General features: G+C 45.7%; 1 protein-coding gene across 1 annotated transcript in view; it reads right to left on the bottom strand.

The window, feature by feature from the left end:
• The window catches only part of C7H1orf185 (chromosome 7 C1orf185 homolog), a 47,007-nt gene that overhangs the window by 21,352 nt on the left and 6,358 nt on the right, over positions 1-19,297 (bottom strand). Inside the window, exons 3-4 of the mRNA XM_050963668.1 lie at positions 11,357-11,462; positions 5,089-5,215 (exon numbers count right to left, since the gene is read on the bottom strand). Of these exons, the coding sequence (XP_050819625.1) occupies positions 5,089-5,215; positions 11,357-11,462 (233 nt within the window). The remainder of the gene's footprint in view (positions 1-5,088; positions 5,216-11,356; positions 11,463-19,297) is intronic.

Raw genomic sequence — 19,297 nt, forward strand, 5'->3', positions numbered from 1 at the left:
GGCCAGACCTTGCCCTTTGAGGGACCAAATGTAGTCTAAGATGTTGGCTACTGAAACTTCCATAGGGCGGAGATTTCTCTCCACGCACCAATAGGAGAATCGCTTCCATTTGGCCAAATATGTCGCTCTTGTGGACGGCTTCCTGCTGCCCAAGAGCACTTCCCTCACCGGCGTGGAACAGCGCAGCTCAGAGCCAGTCAGCCATGCAGGAGCCACGCCGCTAGGTGCAGCGACTGCAGGTCCGGGTGACAGAGGGTCCCGTGCTCCTGGGTAATCAGGTCCGGATGAAGGGGCAGGGGAACTGGGTCGGCTATGGTCAGGTCCAGCAGCATGGGGTACCAGTGCTGTCTGGGCCACGCCGGGGCTACCATGATCACGTGAGCCCTGTCCCTGCGCACCTTCAGAAGGACCCTGTGGACCAACGGGAATGGGGGAAATGCATAGTACAGGTGGGTCGACCACTGGATGAGGAAGGCATCCGCTATCGACCCGGGTTCCCTGCCCTGAAAGGAGCAGAACGCTTGGCACTTCCTGTTCCCCTTGGCCGCGAAGAGGTCCACCCGGGGATAACCCCACCTCCGGAAGATGGAGAGGGCGACGTCCGGGCGAAGGGACCACTCGTGTGACAGGAAGGATCTGCTCAATCGATCCGCCAGCGTGTTCCGTACTCCGGGGAGGAAGGAAGCCATGAGGTGAATGGAGTGGGCTACACAAAAGTCCCAGAGTCGTATCGCCTCGTGGCACAGGGAGGAGGATCTGGTCCCGCCCTGCTTGTTGATATAATACATGGTCGTCGTGTTGTCGGTGAACACCGCGACACAACGACCCTGGAGCTGATGACAGAACGTTTGACAAGCAAGACGGACCGCTCTCAACTCCCGCATGTTGATGTGCAGCCCCACCTCCTCCTGGGACCACAGGCCCTGCGTCCTCAGGGTCCCTGCGTGGGCCCCCCAGCCGAGATCTGAGGCATCTGTTGTTAGGGACACCGAGGGCTGAGATGGGTGGAAGGGGAGACCCGCACACAACACTGACTGGTCCAGCCACCAGCTGAGAGAATCTAAGACCCTCTGGGGGATCGTGATTAACATATCTAGTGGCTGTCTTGTCGGCCTGTAATGACTGATGAGCCACAACTGGAGTGGCCTCATGCGGAGCCGAGCGTAATTGGTCACGAAAGTACAGGCCGCCATGTGGCCTAACAGGGTTAGACACGTCCTCACTGACGTCAGGGGGGCTGTCTGTAGTCGTTGCACGATTGCCGACAAGGCCTGGAACCGCTGCAATGGCAGCAAGGCCCTGCCCACAGTGGCGTCCAGGACGGCCCCGATGAATTCCACCCTTTGTGTGGGGGCCAGGGTGGACTTGTCTGTGTTCACCAAGAGGCCCAGAGTGGCGAACATGTCGGTGATCACACGGACATGGCTGCAGACTTGTTGTTCCGACGTGCCCCGAATCAACCAATCGTCCAGATACGGGAACACGTGGATACGACTGCGCCGAAGCTGCGCCACAACAACTGCCATGCATTTCGTAAACACTCTTGGGGCCGTGGACAAGCCAAATGGGAGGACTGCAAATTGGTAATGCAGAGACCCCACAACGAAGCGAAGGAAACGTCTGTGGGGTGGCCAGATAGCAATGTGGAAATACGCGTCCTGCATGTCGAGGGCGGCGTACCAGTCTCCCGGATCCAGGGATGGGATAATGGTCCCCAAGGAAACCATGCGGAACTTCAACTTCACCAGGTACTTGTTGAGCTCTCGCAGGTCGAGGATGGGCCTGAGGCCTCCCTTGGCCTTGGGGATCAGAAAGTAGTGGGAATAAAACCCCTTGCCTTTCTCGTTCTCCGGCACCGCCTCTATAGCTCCTTTGCCGAGGAGCGTCTGCACCTCCTGCCGAAGGAATTGCTCGTGAGAGGGGTCCCTGAAGAGGGACGAGGAAGGGGGGCGGGGAGGAGGAAATGAAACAAACTGCAGGCGGTATCCCGACTGCACCGTGCGTAAGACCCAGCGGTCTGATGTTATTAGGGACCACGCCGGGAGGAAAAAAGAAAGGCGGTTGGAAAACGGGGGGAAAGGATCCAATGGGGAAACTGTTACTGCGCCCTCGGGCGCACCTTCAAAATGAAGGCTTGGGACCAGGCGGGGGCTTAGAGGAGCCTTGGTTTTGGCCCCCTTGGTTCCCCGAGTGCCTGCGCCTTCCGTTCCTGCCGCGGCGCCTGTTAAGGTCCTGCCGCTGGCGGAACTGGAGATACGGCCTGCGCTGTTGTTGTTGTTGCTGCGGCCGGAAGGGTCTGCGCTGCGTCACTGGAGTGTGCATCCCCAGTGACCTCATGATGACTCGGTTGTCTTTTAGACTCTTGAGTCTAGGGTCTGTCTTATCCGAGAACAGCCCTTGGCCTTCAAAAGGAAGGTCCTGTATTGTGTGCTGGAGCTCCGGCGGAAGGCCGGAAACCTGCAGCCAGGAGAGGCGACGCATCGTTACACCCGACGCGAGGGTACGGGCAGCCGAATCCGCAGCGTCCAGAGAGGCTTGCAAGGACGTGCGTGCGACCTTCTTGCCTTCCTCTAGGATGGCCGCAAACTCCTGACGAGCGTCTTGTGGCAACAGCTCCTTGAATTTGTCTGCTGCCACCCAGGAGTTAAAGGCGTATCTACTTAACAGGGCCTGTTGGTTGGAGACCCTGAGTTGCAGCGCCCCCGCCGAGTACACCTTACGGCCGAGGAGATCCATCCGCCTAGCCTCCCTGGATTTGGGGGCTGGAGCCTCCTGACCATGACGCTCCTTATCATTGACGGATTGGACCACCAGGGAACACGGAGTCGGGTGTACGTGGAGGTACTCGTAGCCCTTAGAAGGAGCCATGTACTTCCTCTCGACGCCCTTCGCAGTGGGAGGAATGGAGGCCGGAGACTGCCAGATGGTGTTGGCATTGGCCTGGATGGTCCGTATGAACGGCAGGGCGACCCTGGTGGGAGCGTCTGCCGAGAGGATGGTGACAATAGGGTCCTCTACCTCCGAGACCTCCTCGGCTTGTAGACTCAGGTTTTGGGCTACTCGCCGGAGGAGGTCCTGGTGCGCCCTGAGGTCCAGCGGGGGGGGCTGTTGGAGGAGGTCCCAGCCACCGCTTCATCAGGGGAAGAAGATGAGGAGACCCCCGGCAAGAGGGTGTCTAAAGGGGGGTCTCCCTCGGCCCTCGCCTCTGCCTCAGGAGCCAAAGTGGAGTCCTGTTGCTTGGATCCTTCCTCCCCATCCGGGGAGGGAGGGGGGCGAGACAACGAGGCCTCAGGTGCCCTGTGCTCTGCAGTCGCCGGCCTAGCAGGGAGCTGTTGGGGGCCCTGGGCCTGATGATACGCCCAGGGTGTCCAGAAACCCCATTGCTGTGGGGCTGCGTCCTGCTGTGGAGGCTCGCTGAACAGCGCCGCCTGCCGGTCGGTGCCGAGCGCGTACCCACTGTCCGCCAGCGAAGACACGGACGGCTGCCTCGAGGGCCATGGCGGGGCGGACCCTGGATGGTAAGGGTCCGCGCGGGCCGGCACGGGCGATCGTCTCGGTGCCGGGGACCGGTGCCGGGAGTCGTAACGGTGCCGGGAGCGGGACCGAGTTCTGCCACGGTGCCGTGATCTGGATCGGTACCGGGCGCCGCTTCGGTGCCGGGATCGGGACCTGCCACCGGTTCGGTACCGGGAGGTCGACCGGGACCGGGACCTGCCACCAGCTCGGCGCCGGGAGGTCGACCGGTGCGGTGAACGTCTGGATCGGCTCCTGGACTCGCGGTGCCGGTAACGACGGCTGGAGTCTGACCGCGATCGTCTCGGTGTCGACCGGCGCCGCGAGTGCGACCGGTACCGCTGAGGGGAGCGGTGCCGGGACTGCGAGCGGCGGCGGGATCTGGAGCGACCCTGACGTCGGGACCTGGAGCGAGAGCGAGAGTCCCGGGACGGTGCCGACATCATAGGCTTGCCTCTGGACACAACCCGCACCGGAGGTACCGGGGGTGGTAGCTGAGTGGGCTCGGTCATGGCTATGAGGTCCCGTGCCGAGGCGAAGGTCTCTGGTGTAGATGGCACCACTATCTCGACCCCAGATGTCATGGGGGAGCTTGGCGGCACCGGACTCGACGGACCCGCCGGGCCCGGAGTCGACGGTGCCGGCGGCGCCGCGGCCGATGCTGAGGCCGGGCGCTCCACTCGGGTGTGCCTGGCCGGAGTAATGGACTTCGACGGCCTAGGCTCTGTCCCCGGTGCCGGAGAAGGTCGGTGCCGGGGAGTCTTCTCGGTGCCGGTGCGATCCGGTGCCGGCGCCGACATCACGGTCTGCGAAGCCGCCGGGTCAAGTGCCGCCTCCATGAGGAGAGTCCGGAGCCTTTGATCCCTCTCCTTCTTAGTCCTTGGCTTAAAGGCCTTGCAGATGCGGCACTTGTCGGATCTATGCGATTCCCCCAGGCACTTCAGGCACGCGTCGTGGGGGTCGCTCGTGGGCATAGGCTTCTTGCAGGCCGCACACTGCTTGAAGCCCGGCGAACCAGGCATGAGCCCGGTGCCGGGTGCCGGGAAGGGCTAAGCCCCCGGCGAAAAACTATTTACAACTACTTAACACTTAACTACTACTATCTACTTAACAGTCTAATTAACGCTACAATAGAGATAACGATAGAAAAACAAGGAGAGCTAGGGACGTGGAGGACAGCTATGCCGCGCTCCACAGTTCCAACGACCGACACGGCGGTAAGAAGGAACTGAGGAGCGGGTGGGCCGGCAGGGATATATATTGGGCGCCATGGCGGCGCCACTCCAGGGGGCGACCTGCCGGCCCACTGGAGTTGCTAGGGTAAAAAGTTTCCGACGAACGTGCACGCGCGGCGCGCACACCTAACTGGAATGGATGTGAGCAATCACTCGAAGAAGAACTATAAGGTGACTTACAGTTGAGGCAGGATACAATTAAGACATAAAGAGGTATCTTTGTGGAACTTTAAAGATATAGTGTATAGCTACCCTCATATCACCAGACTGAGAACAAGACTGGAATCCAAATAAGGTTAGGGCTGCATTTTATTTTTAGAATAGAGATGCTAGGTTTTACCTGTGATTTTCCAACATGAAAACTCTGAGAGAGAGACATATGCTTATCACGTTGAGCATCAATTGGTACAAATTTGTTTGGAAGTTCTTCATCTTTCATAATGGTTCTGAGAAACTGAAAAAGCTGCCTGAAAGGAATATGAAATAGAACGATAAGAATACATATGAAATTTAAAAGTATGCATGTTTGTGGAAAGTTCTGAATTCAGAGCATGCTAATAAATGTAACAATTGTAAGCAAATATTTTTCTTTTATTTTCATACTAATGTACAGAAGTCCTCAGGTTCATTAAAAATACGACATGAATGCATGTAAGTGAGAATAATGCCTATAATAACTTTGTCAGGACACTTTGTATTTTACCACTGATAAGAAACTCAATAACAAGCAGTGATGCTGAGTAAGTCCTCAAACTAAAACTATATAGGACCTCAGATACACACATTCTGAAATCATCATTTGAATTAACTGGGTTTATTTTTGAGTCTACAGGATTGTCTCACAACAGCTAACTACATTAATCCTTTACATGAACTTTTTATTTAGTAAAGACATTTCCATCTCTACTTGCATTCTCAGTAAATTATTAATATAAAGGTTGTGTATTTTATCTTTGTCTGTCTTTCTCTTTAAGAGGCAACAAAAGTTTTGAGTCTCATCCCCCTCAACTCTGATGGCCAGTTCCCCCCACACTATCTTGCTCTTCCCTTCCCACTTCTGGCTTCCTTATGGATCCCTAATGCATAATCAAGGACACAAACTCCTGCTGCCTTTTCTTCCCAATTCCCTATCCTACCTAACGTCACCATATTTTCCCTGCCCTATTACTCCTATAGAGTATCTCCTATTACCACAACTTTGCCCCGTTACAATTGCTGCTTTCCCTTTATCAGCCTGTCATAGTTTACTTGTATCTCTCTGCATCTGGCTGCCCTTGTTTAGCCAGTTCTTCAAAAGTACAGAGGGAAATAAATTCAACTCCTAATAACCCTAGGAGTAGGTGGCTTCTTGCACTCCTCACAAATTCCCTGTGTACCACCCTCCCATCCCCTTCTATTTCACGGACTTGTTGCAAGGCACCTACCCCCTTCCTTGTGCCAGGTACTCTGTGGGATCCCCGTTCTCCCAAGACAGGATCCTCCATTATCGTCCCCCCTCGCCCTTCTCAGGGCTCTGTGTGTGCTTCCATTCCCCACTCTGCTCCCTCACCATTCTCATTTAGTTTGTCTGGAAGAGAAGGCTTTCAGGGTGTCAACACCATCAGCATTGGATAATGGAGTGGAGAGTATGCTTATAAAATCTGCAGATGACACCAGACTGGGAAGGGTCGCAAGCACTTTGGAGGACAGGATTAGAATTCAAAATGACCTTGACAAATTGGAGAATTGGTTTGAATTCAACAAGATAAAATTCACTAAGGATAATTGCTAAGTACTTCACTTAGAAAGGAAACATCAAATGCATAGCTACAAACTGGGGAATAACTGTTAGGTGGTATTACTCTTAAAAAGGATCTGGATGTTATACTAGATCACAAATTGAATATGAGTCAACAATGTGATGCAGCTGCAAAAAAGGCTAATATCATTCTGCGATGTATTAACAGGAGTGTCGCATGTAAGACAAGGGAGGAAATTATCTTGCTGTACTTGGCATTGGTGCAACCTCAGCTGGAGAACTGTGTCCAATTTGGGGTGCCACACATTAGAGAAGATGTGTCCAAACTGGAGAGTCCAGAGGATAGCAACAAAAATAATAAAAAATTTAGATAACCTAACCCAGTGGTGGGCAAGCTGTGGCCTGCAAGCCACATGCGGCCTGTCAGAGCAATCTGCTGGCAGGTCATTAGACCATTTGTTTACATTTGCATGGCTGTCTGCAGCTTCCAGTGGCCGTGGTTCACCATTCCCGGCCAATGGGAGCTGCGGGAAGTGGTGGCCAGGCCCGCATCACAGGCCACAGGTTGCCTACCACTGGCCTAATCTATAAGGAAAGCTTAAAAAACCTGGGCATGTTTAGTGCTTGAGAAAAGAAGACAGAGGCCCAGGAGGCTGATAATAGCCTTCAAATATGCTAAGGGCTTTTACAAAGAGGACAGTGACCAACTGTTCTCCATGCCACTGAAGGTAGGACAAGAAGCAATGAGGTTAATCTGCAGCAAAGATTTAGGTTAGATATTAGGAAAAAATTTCTAACTATATGGGTAGTTAAGTTCTAGAATAGGCTTCCAAGGGAGGTTGTGGAATCTCCATCACTGGAGGTTTATAAAACAGGTTGGACAAACACCTGTCAGGGATGGTCTAGGTTTACTTGGTCCTGCCTCAGCAGATGAAACTGGACTTGATATCTTCTCGAGGTCCCTCTCAGCCCTAAAACTTTATGACTTTAAACTGTACTGGGAGGATGGACAGAACTAAGTTGGGGGTATCATTAAAATGAAATGTGTTAACGACTGTCAACTGATCCTTTAAGCTATAGACAATTACAGAGGTGACCGAAGCAACTAGCTCTACTAACCAAATGCCAGGGGCTGCCAGTATCCTCCTGTCTCTTTTTTTCCAGTTTTCACCAAAATCAATAGGATTCTAACCATGGATGTCTAGAAAATTCCCTGAAATTTTGGAATTGATCAGATGCGGCATTGAAAAATTATATTACAAACAGGCAGACAAAGAGAAAAGCCATCAAGTTGAGTGTTAGACCTCGATTCGGTTGGCCAACTAAGCACAACATATGACAAATCTCACACTTGACTGTTAAATCTCCTTGCTTTAACGGCTGTGACATTTTAAAAAAGTTTGATTATGGTCAGCACACTGTGTAAAAATTGCATTTTCTTTCTTAACAGATACTTATGCATTCAGAATCATACCTGCTTACTTTGCTAGCGAAAGGCAATTTATACTTCTGTTACCACTTCAGAGGCAATATAGGTATGGAGGAGTGAGAACAATTATATTTTGACTGACGCAATTATATTTTGAATAATTTTGATTGATTAATATTGCTTGCATTATGGTAGGCCAGGGTGGAACCCCACTGTGCTAGGCACTGTACAAACATATATAACAGATGGTCCCTGACCTGAAAAGCTTACAATTTAATGGAACTGTTAGCGAAATTTCAATTGCAAATTGCAATCCCAAACCTGAGCCATTCTTTTAAGGTAACAAATCTGAGGAAATCTTCCAGATTGAAGTGTTATTAGAGGAAGTTTTGGAACAAATGGATAAATTTAACAGTAATAAGTCACCAGGACCAGATGGTATTCACCCAAGAGTTCTGAAGGAACTCAAATGTAAAATTGCAGAACTACTAACTGTGGTATGTAACCTGTCATTTAAATCAGCTTCTGTACCAGATGACTAGAGGATAGCTAATGTGACAACGATTTTTAAAAAAGGCTTCAGAGGCGATCCTAGCAATTACAGGCCAGTAAGCCTAACTTCAGTACCGGGCAAACTGTTTGAAATTATAGTAAAGAACAGAACTATCAGACACAGAACATGATTTGTTGGAGAAGAGTCAACATTGTTTTTCTAAAGAGAAATCATGCCTCACCGACTTACTAGATTTCTTTGAGGGGCTCAACAAGCATGTGGACAAGGATGATAAAGTGGATATAGTGTACTTAGATTTTCAGAAATCCTTTGACAAGGTCCCTCACCAAAGGCTCTTAAGCAAAGTAAGCAGTCAGAGAAAGTCCCTTGGGCCTTTAAAAAGTGAGATGGCAAAATCTGCAGATGATACAAAACTACTGAAGATAGTTAAGTCCAAAGCAAACTGTGAAGAATTACAAAGGGATTTCACAAAACTGGGTGACTTGGCAACAAAATGGTAGATGAAATTTAAAGTTGATAATGCAAAGTAATGCGTATTGGAAAACATAATCCCAATTATCTGTATCAAATGATGGGGTCTAAATTAGTTGTTACCATTCAAGAAAGAGATCTTGGTGTCATTATGGATAGTTCTTTGAGAACATCCACTCAATGTACAGCGTCAGTCAAAAAAATTAACAGAATGTAGGGAATCATTAGGAAAGGGATAGATAATAAAACAGAAAATATCGTATCGCCTCTATATAAATCCATAGTACGCCCCATCTTGAATACTGCGTGCAGATATGGTCACCCCATCTCAAAAAAGATATACTGGAATTGGAAAAGGTTCAGAAAAGGGCCACAAAAATTATCCGGGGTATGGAACAGCTTCTATATGAGGAGATTAATCAGATTGGAATTTTTCACCTTAGAAAAGAGACAGCTAAGGAGGGATATGATAGAGGTCTATAAAATCATGACTGGTGTGGAGAAAGTAAATAAGAAAGTGTTATTTACTCTTCATTACATAAGAACTAGGAGTCATCAAATGAAATAAATAAGCAGCAGGTTTAAAACAAACAAAAGGAAGTATTTCTTCACACAGCGCACAGCAAACCTGTGGAACTCTTTGCCAGAGGATGTTTGAAGGCCAAGACTATAGAAGGGTTCAAGAAAGAACTAGATAAACTTTTGGCTATTAGCCAGGATGGGCAGGAATGGTGTCCTGATACTAGCCTCTATTTGCCAGAAGCTGGGAATGGGCAACGGTGAATGATTACTTGATGATTACTTGTTCTGTTCATTCCCTCTGAAGCACCTGGCATTGGCCACTGTCGGATGACAGGATACTGGGCTAGATGAAACTTTGATCTGACCCAATATGGCCGTTCTTATGCACAATAGTTATTATTGATGATGTGTGAAAATCAGAAAGAGCAGTTTGACAGCTAACTGTATGCAGTTAGTTCACTATTTCGTATGCATAGTCATTCTGTTGGAGATCTTCCTGTTTGTGTGGCTATGCCATACAGGTTCAGATTCTAAACACCTTTGAGGATCTGGGCCATAGTATTAAAAAAGAGAGAAAAAACAATTTAAGAAATGTGATTTTAAACTCTCACAATTTAGCATTATGATTTCAGCAGCAGGTTTAAGACCTGAAATTAGTTTGAATACGTTGTTTGAAATTGAGTAGATCTGATGTGTTCCTTTAAAACTAATTTTGATTTGCTTTTGTGGCAAAGAAACAGCACATATTTATTAATGCTATGAAAATTGGTCTTTCACTTGACATGCTAATTCAGAAAGAAATCAGCTGTAGGAACCCTTGGAAAGAAACCTGTTTCACCAAGCTACTGGGCTGATTGTCAGGAGAGGGTGAATTCAAAAATTCATTCTAAAACTCTGGAGACCAATGCCATTAGAGAAATGCCAATTACATAAGGTTAATTTTCCTCTCCATAGCTAATTATCTTCTTTAAAAAACAAGATATCTAAATGGTCACAAAACTACACTTCCATCCACCTTACAGACAGAGCAATAAAACAACTTTCTAAACTATGCCTGGCAAAATGTTACCCTTAGTGTAATCTGTTACACCGATCTTGGCCCAGTTCCACCCACTTGTTATGACTTCACCTACATTTTGTCACGTTAAAAGTTTTTGCACCGGTATTTTTGTTTATGAAAAAGGATGGCTGGATATTCCAACTCTCCTTAATGGGACTGCCCTGGTATAACTGACAGAAACATGGTAAAGAATTCTATTGATGATCCATGAGAAGAAATAGAATTCAACTCCTTCTTTCTTAGACCTGAAGAAAAACACACATATCAGAAGTAAAAAGTAGCAAAAATAACCCTCAAAACCCCTTTTTCCCCTGCAGATATTCACCATAAACAAAGAGCAGTTCTGTTAAGTACCTTTTAAGTATGAATTTTGATTATCAGTTTTCTAAGTATAACAACTACAAATTTACAACAACTGTAATATTTTACAAGCAATGAAATTAGAATAAGAAACTGTTGACTAGTAAAAAGGAAAACAAACTGTTAATATGCTGAATATAAGCTGGTAAATAAGAACATCTATTTCACTCCTCACAAGCTGTCTCATCTTATGTGAGCTTTAGAAAGTATTCACTTAGTTGAAGAACAAACAGAAGGGACAACTGAACTCCTAAGAAAGAGAGATTTATTTTTATGCAAATATCTTAATTAAAAAAGTGAGCAAAGAAAATCCTCAGTAAGACGTATTGCGAGAACTGTTTGTAGTAGAATATGTTTCAAAATAAATTATCAAGGCATCACTGCTCTTTAAAACACATTATTACTTTTACTTGCTATTACCTTATCTTACATCAGTCATAATTTTACAAAAAACTAAGTTTAATTTGTTGCAATCCTTTAAAGAAAAAAAGATTAGTGTAATTTTTAACCCTACCTTCTTTTATAAAACAGATAAAACACTGCTAATCCCAAAGCAAAGAAGGCAATTCCAACAATAGTAGCACCTGCTACTAGAACGGAGACTAAGTGGTTCACAAAATCTACATAAACAAACAAACAAAAATGGTTAATGTCCAAATAACATTTTATGTAATTAACGTCTACTGTGTTGAGACAATATGGTTACACTTTATTGTATTGATTTACCATAATGGGATTAATTATCTAAAATTTCAGAGGGCATAGTAAAGCATCTACTCTTATAGAAACTGTGCTATATCATCACTAAGGCTACGTTTTCATCATGTCTCTTTTTAGTAAAAGTCATGGACGGGTCATAGGCAGTAAACAAAAATTCACAGCCCTTGACTTGTCTATGACTTTTACTATATACTCCTAACTAAAACTTGGGTGGGAGGCCATGGGTGCTCGGGGAAGGCAGCGCAGGGGCGCTGCAGGTGCTGGAGGTGGTGGCCTGGGACCACGCTGTTGCTGGGGGGGAGATGGGCGGTGCACATCCTGGGACCCCTGCTGGTGCTAGAAAGGGGGGCAAGCAGTGGCACGCAGCCCGGGGGGGTTGGCAGGCTTCATACCCAGCTCCATGTGTCCCTGCAGCTCCTAAGAGGAATGGCAGCAAGGGGGTATCTGCCAGCTGCTCCCACCACAAGCACCTCTGCAGCTCCCATTGGAAGGAATCACAGCCATTGGGAGCTGAGGGGGTGGAGCCTGCAGGCCCAGACAGTGCGTGGAGCCTCCTGGCCCCTCCACGTAGGTTCTGCTGAGACATGCCTTTGGGAACTGAGGAGCCCCCCATCCCGATGTAAGCGCCGCCCCACACTTCAAGCCCCTGCCCTAGCCTCCTTCCACAAACCAAACTGCTGCTGCAGAAGTCACTGAGGTCACGGAAAGTCACGGAATCCGTGACTTTCCATGACCTCCATGCAGCCTTAATAATCACACATCACAATGGAAGTATTTCTCTTAAAAAGTTTATACTAGTATTGTTTACTAAAATTTTCATTTTTTATTTCTCATCACTGCATGGTACAAAAAGTTCCTGTATCATCATATGCTAATTAAAAAGGCTTTTCCTATATTCACCACTATGACATATATTTATATATCAAACAATAATAAAGAATTCAACATTCATATATTTTAGCAAGTTAATTTTCTAAAGATTATCCTAAAGGAGATTTTAATCTTACGTGATGAACTGCTTGAGAGGACTACCACTATGCAATAGACTACTTACTCCTACTCAGTTCTTTAACAATAGGTAGTTTTCTATGGGTTTGGTCCACATGTGCTCTCTACTTGAAAACTTCTTTACCATCTCACACTAAAAAAATATGATTATTTTTTACGTTACAGGAACTGGGGTTCTTTAAGATGTGTTGTCCATATGGATTCCATTCTTGCCCAATGTTTAAGATTTTTTGAGTCAGCAGTATCTTTCAGGATCTTGACTGTATCCTAGATGTTTTTGTACCCCCCTACATGAGGTCAGAAAGAGCTGAGCTGGCCCAACCATCCTTTAGTTCTTTGGCAAATACAGAATCCCAGTGGAGTAGGGCTCCAGAGTACTGCATAAGACAGGCAGTTTGTGGAATCCATGTAGACAACACGTCAAAGAACCACAGTTACTGTAAAGTAAGTAACTGTTCTTTCTTCAAGTGAATGTACATATGGATTCCAGTCTTGGTTACTAATAAGCAAGTTTCTTGAAGGTGGGTAATTAGGAGTCCTACTTAAACAATGACTGCAGGACAGACCTCCCAAACAGACATCCAATCTCAAATAATCTGCCAAGGAGTACTGTCTTGAAAAGGTGAATACCAAGCTCCACAAAGCCACCCTACTGTCATTACCCATAGGTCTTGAACCTAGGCCTATAAGGTTCATGGGAGCAACCATGCTCCAGCTCTCCACATGGCAACTTACGGACAATAGCTTACCTGAGATACATGAATCCCAGCCCCAGTATGAGACTCTGTCCTTGAGGTCTAATAAGTGGAGTCCCAGAGCAGCTGATTGGCCTGCTGTCCCTTCTTAAGACAGCAGCAGGAACAGGAAACAGTCTGAACAGCTAGGCTCCACCTGGCTTAGGACTAAGCATCTTGTGTTTGCTCCTGCTCCCACAGCTTGATTTCCTGGCATTCTGACTTGGCTTGATTCCTCACATCTGAGTTGTGGTTCCTGACCTCATTTGTTTTCTGCCTTTGACCCCCTGGTATCCTGACCTGCCCTGACTTTTGGTTCCCGACTCATGATTCTGATCTCCAGTTTGTCTCCTGCTTCTAACTCCCCAGTATCCTGACCTAGCCAACTTGACTCAGATCTTGTGACTGCAGACTCTGGCTCCAACTATGAGGTCTGGCCACCCATGACCTGGATGTGACATAAATTGGGGATATTCTTCAAACAGGCAACAGAGGCCTCCTGATCTCCAAGGGAGAGTGCTCTAATGTGGTTAAGTGGATCTAACTTGGCAAACACCTATCAAGTCCTTATACACATGGGGACATACTTAATCTCTAAGGGTATGTCTTTATTGGGGTCTGGAGCCAGGAAGACCTTCTCATTGCCACCAGTGTGGCTACAATATGCAACAAGGTATCAGATGCACCCAGTGAATCCTATAGGGAAGCGTGGGCTATCAACTGCTCAGCCATGATGACTTTCAATTCCACTCCATGTTCCTGTGGTAGTTTGTCCACAAACTCCGATAGCTTAGCCCAAGTAATCATACTAAGAGAGGAAGGACTGATAACTAGCTACCGGAATCTGGCTGATGAGTAAACTCTGCACCCAGAAAGGTAAAGTTTCTTCAGATCCCTGGGTGGGGCTTTGGGAAGTCCTTGTTGTTTTGACATTTCCTGGATAGCAGCCACTACAGTAAACCCAGTTCTGGCTGGGAATAACAGTGTTCAAATCTCTTGAAAGGGACCTGCTACCTTCTGTCCACTTGCTTGAATCTGGCCAGTGTTGACATTGGTGTATGCCATAGATCCTTTGGAGGCTCCAACAGCCATTTATTTATTGGCATGGAAAGCCTACCAGGCAAGGAAGAATGAAAGATATCCAGGAAGTTGTGGGGCTTCTCCTGCACCACTTCTAGTGGTATATCCAATATATTTGCCATGTGCTTGAAGAGGTCCTGAAATGTCTTAAAATCATTCACTGAGGCAGGCCAAGAGAGGGTTTACTGTCTCATCAGGGGAGGATGAGATCACACCGGGGACCAGTTGTTCTTCACCTTGTAGTTGTTCCTCAATATTTACTTTTCTCCTGACTTTCCAGGATCTGAAGCTTCACTAGTTGATCTGATTGGGATGCTCTCTGGGGCATGTATGAAGATGGCTGCATACCTCACGGTATCCAGTAGGGTCAAGGTTGTGGGGATATGGGTACTGAGAAGAGGGACATATAGGGAGATAACAGGAGAGATGCTATCTATGAGTTGTAGGTCTTTTCCATAGAAGCTTCCCTAAAGCCCATTCCTGACTTCTATAGTGCTATCCAAGGATGAGAAGGAGGGTGAGTAGGAGATGTCTTCCTGCTGTGTCTAGATGGGGATGAGGAGGAGTACACTTCCTTGAAGGGAGGGATAATTCTGTCAGGAGTGCCTTGTCTCTAAAGGGCTGAAGTCAGTGCCAGAAATAACCTCCTTGACTTGCCATACTACTAGTTCAGTATTTGGTGACTTAGACATCATCACCATCAGTTTCTCTAACAGAGGTAACTCCAGTACTGGATCCACAGTTAAATCACTTGGTACCATGTACACTCTGAGTATCAGGACAGCAGGTATCCACGTGCTAAGTACTGAGGAACATTGTTATGAGATAATTGGCACAGAAGTTGTGGATAGTAAGGCTTTGGATACTGAGACATCCTGTACTGAGGTCAATGATGAAAGTTTGGTACTATGAGAAACATCGTCTGCAGATTTAATTGATACTGATGATGCTCTTTCAGCAGTCAGTACCAGGACATCCAAGGCCTGTTCAGGTTTCTGACTCGTAGGAGGATAAGCCTGAGATGCATCAGAAGTCTGGAGACTCTTGTGTCTCGACTTCCCAGGCACCAGAGAAGTTTACATGAGTTATGGTTCATCCCTGGAGCAGGCTGCATTCTGCAACTGTCAGAAGACACTGAAGCCAGAATGGAGGTAAACGATTGGGCTTCTTAATAAGTGTGGTCTGGGATCTCAAGGTGAAATATCAGCTCATCATGGCACTAATGAAGAGGACTTGACTGGAGGACTGTGGTCTAACTGTTCTTTCTTGTGGTGTCCAACGAGGCTTGCATTGAGCCCTGAGAAACAACTTCAGGTGGGCTTTCCCTAGTTCTCTAAATTTGCTTAGAAAAGGAGCAACATATGGCAACTTGGATCCCCTCAAAGGCAAAAAAGACACACAGAGTGCTTGTTGTTAAACTGCATTGAAGCTTAATGTGAGCGGAAGGTTTTGAACCCTGGGGATTTAATTTCTGCCATGTTGCTAGTGCCCCTTTACTGAGGGGTGTGTCTAGCTTAAAACTGAAATGTAACTAGCTAAAAATGTAGATAATTTTCTTAATAACTATCTACTATCTACCTAATTATATGAACTAACTCACTAACACTATGTCTACACTGCGCAGGTTCCAACGGCACAGCTGTGCCACTAGAGCCTTGCCGCTGTAAGGCATTCAGAGCAGCTTTGTCAGCAGGAGAAAGCTCTCCTGCCAATAAAATTATACCATACCAATGAGGGGCAGTAGCTTTGTCAGCAGAGGGCATCTCCCACCGACAAAAATCTGTCCACTCCAGTGCTTTTTGTTGTTAAAACTTTTGTCACTTAGGAGGTGTTTTTTTCACACCCCTGACCAACAAAAGTTTTAATGACAAAAGTGCAGTGTAGACATAGTCTAAGTAGTAAGATTACACAGTAGAACAGTATTCAAAGAAGGCAATGAACACTGCGGGTCAGTAAGAAGGAACTGCGGGATGGTTGGGCCCAATCAGATACTTATGCCCTTGTGGAGTAGGGGGTGAACGAGGATTCAGGTTGACTGAAACATTTCATGTATTCATGTCAAATTGTTTCAATTTTAAAAAACCTTACAAAAAATCTAAACAGTTTGTTTCAACATTTTCACAATGAAATGTCTTGACTTTTACTCCAATTTTATTTGTAAACAGGTATAAAACTTGAAAATGACACATTCTGTGTTAAACTGTTCCCAAGTGAGTTACTGTAAAGGTATCTGTTCATTCTTATAGCTGATCACAAAAATCCAGTCATACCAAAAGGAACACTGACTCCTCAATATCTTCTATCACGTTGGCAGAGATGGGGCTTTCACTAGCATGTCTTCTAGTTTTGAAGAATATAGTGTTTCTTTCAACAAAGAGTAATGCATACTGCTACTATGGTCTTTGTGAAGCCCTCAGTGCAAATGCAAAGCCAAAATGAACCACAACAAACTGAAAATAGTCTGGACCAACAGTTAACCACAAAAACCTCTAATGTTGCTGTCATAAACAGATAGTTAAGGGTTAATGTCTCTTTTACCTGTAAAGGGTTAACAAGCTCAGTGAACCTGGCTGACACCTGACCAAAGGACCAATCGAGGGACAAGATACTTTCAAATCTTGGTGGAGGAAAGTCTTTGTTTGTGCTGTTTGTGGTGTTCGTTGTTCTCTCTTGGGGCTAAGAGAGGCCAGAAGCGCAACCAGGTTTCTCCAATCTTTCTGAAACTGTCTCTCATGTTCAAAATAGTAAGTACTAGCTAGAAGGCGGATTAGTCTTTTGTTTGTTTTCTTTATTTGCAAATGTGTATTTTGCTGGAAGGATATTTTACCTCTGTTTGCTGTAACTTAGGCTAGGGGGGAGGGAGTCCCTCTAGTCTATGTATAGCTGAAGACCTTGTAAACATTTTCTATCCTGGTTTTACAGAGATAATTTTTATTTTTTCTTTCTTTAATTAAAAGCTTTCCTTTTTAAGAACCTGATTGATTTTTTCCTTGTGTAAGACCCAAGGGGATTGGGTCTGAACTCACCAGGGAGTGGTGGGGGGAAAGAAGGGGGGGAAAGGTTAATTCCTCTCTGTTTTAAAATTCAAGGAGTTTGGATCACAGTGATCTCTCAGGGTATCCCAGGGAGGGGAAAGTCTGGGAGGAGGAAAAGGAGGGGGAATGGTTTATTTCTCTTTGTTTTAAGACCCAAGGGGTTTGGGTCTTGGGTCCCCCAGGGAAGATTTTGGGGGAACAGGAAGTGTACCAAAACACTATATTTTTGGTTGGTGGCAGTGTTATCAAATCTAAGCTAGGAATTAAGCTTAGAAGGGTACATGCAGGTCCCCACTTTTTGGACGCTAAAGTTCAAAGTGGGAATAATATCTTGACAGTTGCTGTATGAGGGGCATACATGAATTTTTAAGTCTATGGAGACAAAATTTCCCAACTACATTGTGATAATGACAAAACAACTGTCTCCATCTGAGTAATCTGCATATATTTCCACTCATGGAAAATTAAATAAAATTTACTAAGAGACCCAAGTGTCTATACCATATAAATATATATAATAATTAATGCTGAAGCAAAGGGAAATTAAAACCTTTTTTCTGGCACCAGCATTTAAAAAGATTTCCTTGCTAAAGAATAGGCTGAACTTCAAGTCGTTGAATTACATATATCCTGAGTAAGAATCTCTCTGATAGGCATGCTAAATTGCCAAGATTAACAGAACATATACTTCTGCAGAGAATAACTTACTATTTAAGTATGAACATGCTATTCACTCCACACAAAATACATTAAAGATCTACCTTTCCCACAAAAATAAAAATGTAATTAGCAAAAAATAAGTATAAATATACTCTACAATAAAAAGTAGGAGCTCTTCTTAGATACCAGTTCATCTATACTTGAAAGAATGCCTCTCCCTTTAACATGCTGTTTAATGATAGCAAAAATAAGATTAGGAGATGATTTGATGAAAGTTTGTAAGTACTTACACAGAGAACAAAATTTTGATAATGGCTCTTCAATCTACCTGACAAAGATATAATAAGCTCTAGGAGGGAAGGAGAGCTCAGTGGTTTAAGCATTGGCCTACTAAACCCAGGGTTGTAAGTTCAATCCTTAAGGGGGCCGCTCAGGAATCTAGGGCAAAAATCAGTACTTGGTCCTGTAGAGAAGGTAGGGGGCTGGACTCAATGACCTTTCAAGGTCCCTTCCAGTCCTAGGAAATAGGTATATCTCCTTTTTATTTTATTTTACTATATCCAATGGCTGGAAGTTGTAGTTAGACAAATTCATGCTAGAAGTAATGTAAAAATTTTTACCAGGGAACATAAGTAGCCATTAGAACAATTTATCAAGGATTGTTGTGGATTCTCCATCACTGACAATTCCTGTTCACACAGGAACTAATTCAGGGAAATTCTACGACCTATGTTATACAGGAGATCCATCTAAATGATCCATAGTGGTTATAGAATCATAGAAGATTAGGGTTGGAAGGGACCTCAGAAGGTCATCTAGTCCAACCCTCTGCTCAAAGCAGGACCAATCCCCGTTATCTAGCTTTATAATCTATCAATTCAAGTGCAGATGAAAAAAGCGCTCTTGGCCACGCTATTACCTCAGCACCTAGAAGCACAGGAGACCCAAGAGGGTCCCAAAGTTGAGTAACAAAAGGTGGGCAAATTACCTTAACTGATGGAGTCAATTTCTACCACTATCTTCCAATAATTTTCCTCAAACCTAAAAGCAACACCATCCTCTCTGGATTGATGCTAAACCACTTTGTTCTTACCTAAACTCCATTCTAGGTTGAATGATAGGAAGGTCAATCAAACTGAAATCTCTTCCCAATACAACTAATCCTACAAGCTACTGAGCACGTTCTAATAGTTATTATACATCCACCACTCCATTTGA

Source organism: Gopherus flavomarginatus, chromosome 7, assembly GCF_025201925.1.
Source record: "Gopherus flavomarginatus isolate rGopFla2 chromosome 7, rGopFla2.mat.asm, whole genome shotgun sequence".
NCBI lineage: Eukaryota > Metazoa > Chordata > Testudines > Testudinidae > Gopherus > Gopherus flavomarginatus.